The 248-nt window shown below is 73.4% G+C and overlaps 1 protein-coding gene across 1 annotated transcript in view; it reads right to left on the reverse strand.

The window, feature by feature from the left end:
• Positions 1 to 35: 35 nt before the first annotated feature.
• STK36 (serine/threonine kinase 36) overlaps positions 36 to 248 on the reverse strand; it is a gene marked incomplete at its 3' end in the record, with an annotated part of 12,595 nt that continues 12,382 nt past the window's right edge. The window contains exon 26 of the mRNA XM_010140262.1: positions 36 to 84. Within this exon, the coding sequence (XP_010138564.1) occupies positions 36 to 84 (49 nt within the window). The remainder of the gene's footprint in view (positions 85 to 248) is intronic.

Raw genomic sequence — 248 nt, forward strand, 5'->3', positions numbered from 1 at the left:
AGAAGGCGGCCGGGGGCTGGGGGACTGCGGGTCACCGCTGGCCAGGGTGGCCAGCTTCTCAGTGGCTCCGAGGGACAGCAGGACCTGCAGAGCAAAGAGAGGGACGGGAGTCGCCCGCCAGCCTGGCCGCATCTCCCCAGCGCACCCTCCGGTCTCACAAGGGAGCTGGGGTCCCCGGGCAGTACCTGCTGCACCCCGGGATGCTGGCTGAGGGCCCGCAGCGCGCCGAGGGCTCCCTCCCGCCGGCT

Source organism: Buceros rhinoceros, unplaced genomic scaffold (genome assembly GCF_000710305.1).
Source record: "Buceros rhinoceros silvestris isolate BGI_N320 unplaced genomic scaffold, ASM71030v1 scaffold18907, whole genome shotgun sequence".
Classification (NCBI taxonomy): Eukaryota; Metazoa; Chordata; class Aves; order Bucerotiformes; family Bucerotidae; genus Buceros; species Buceros rhinoceros.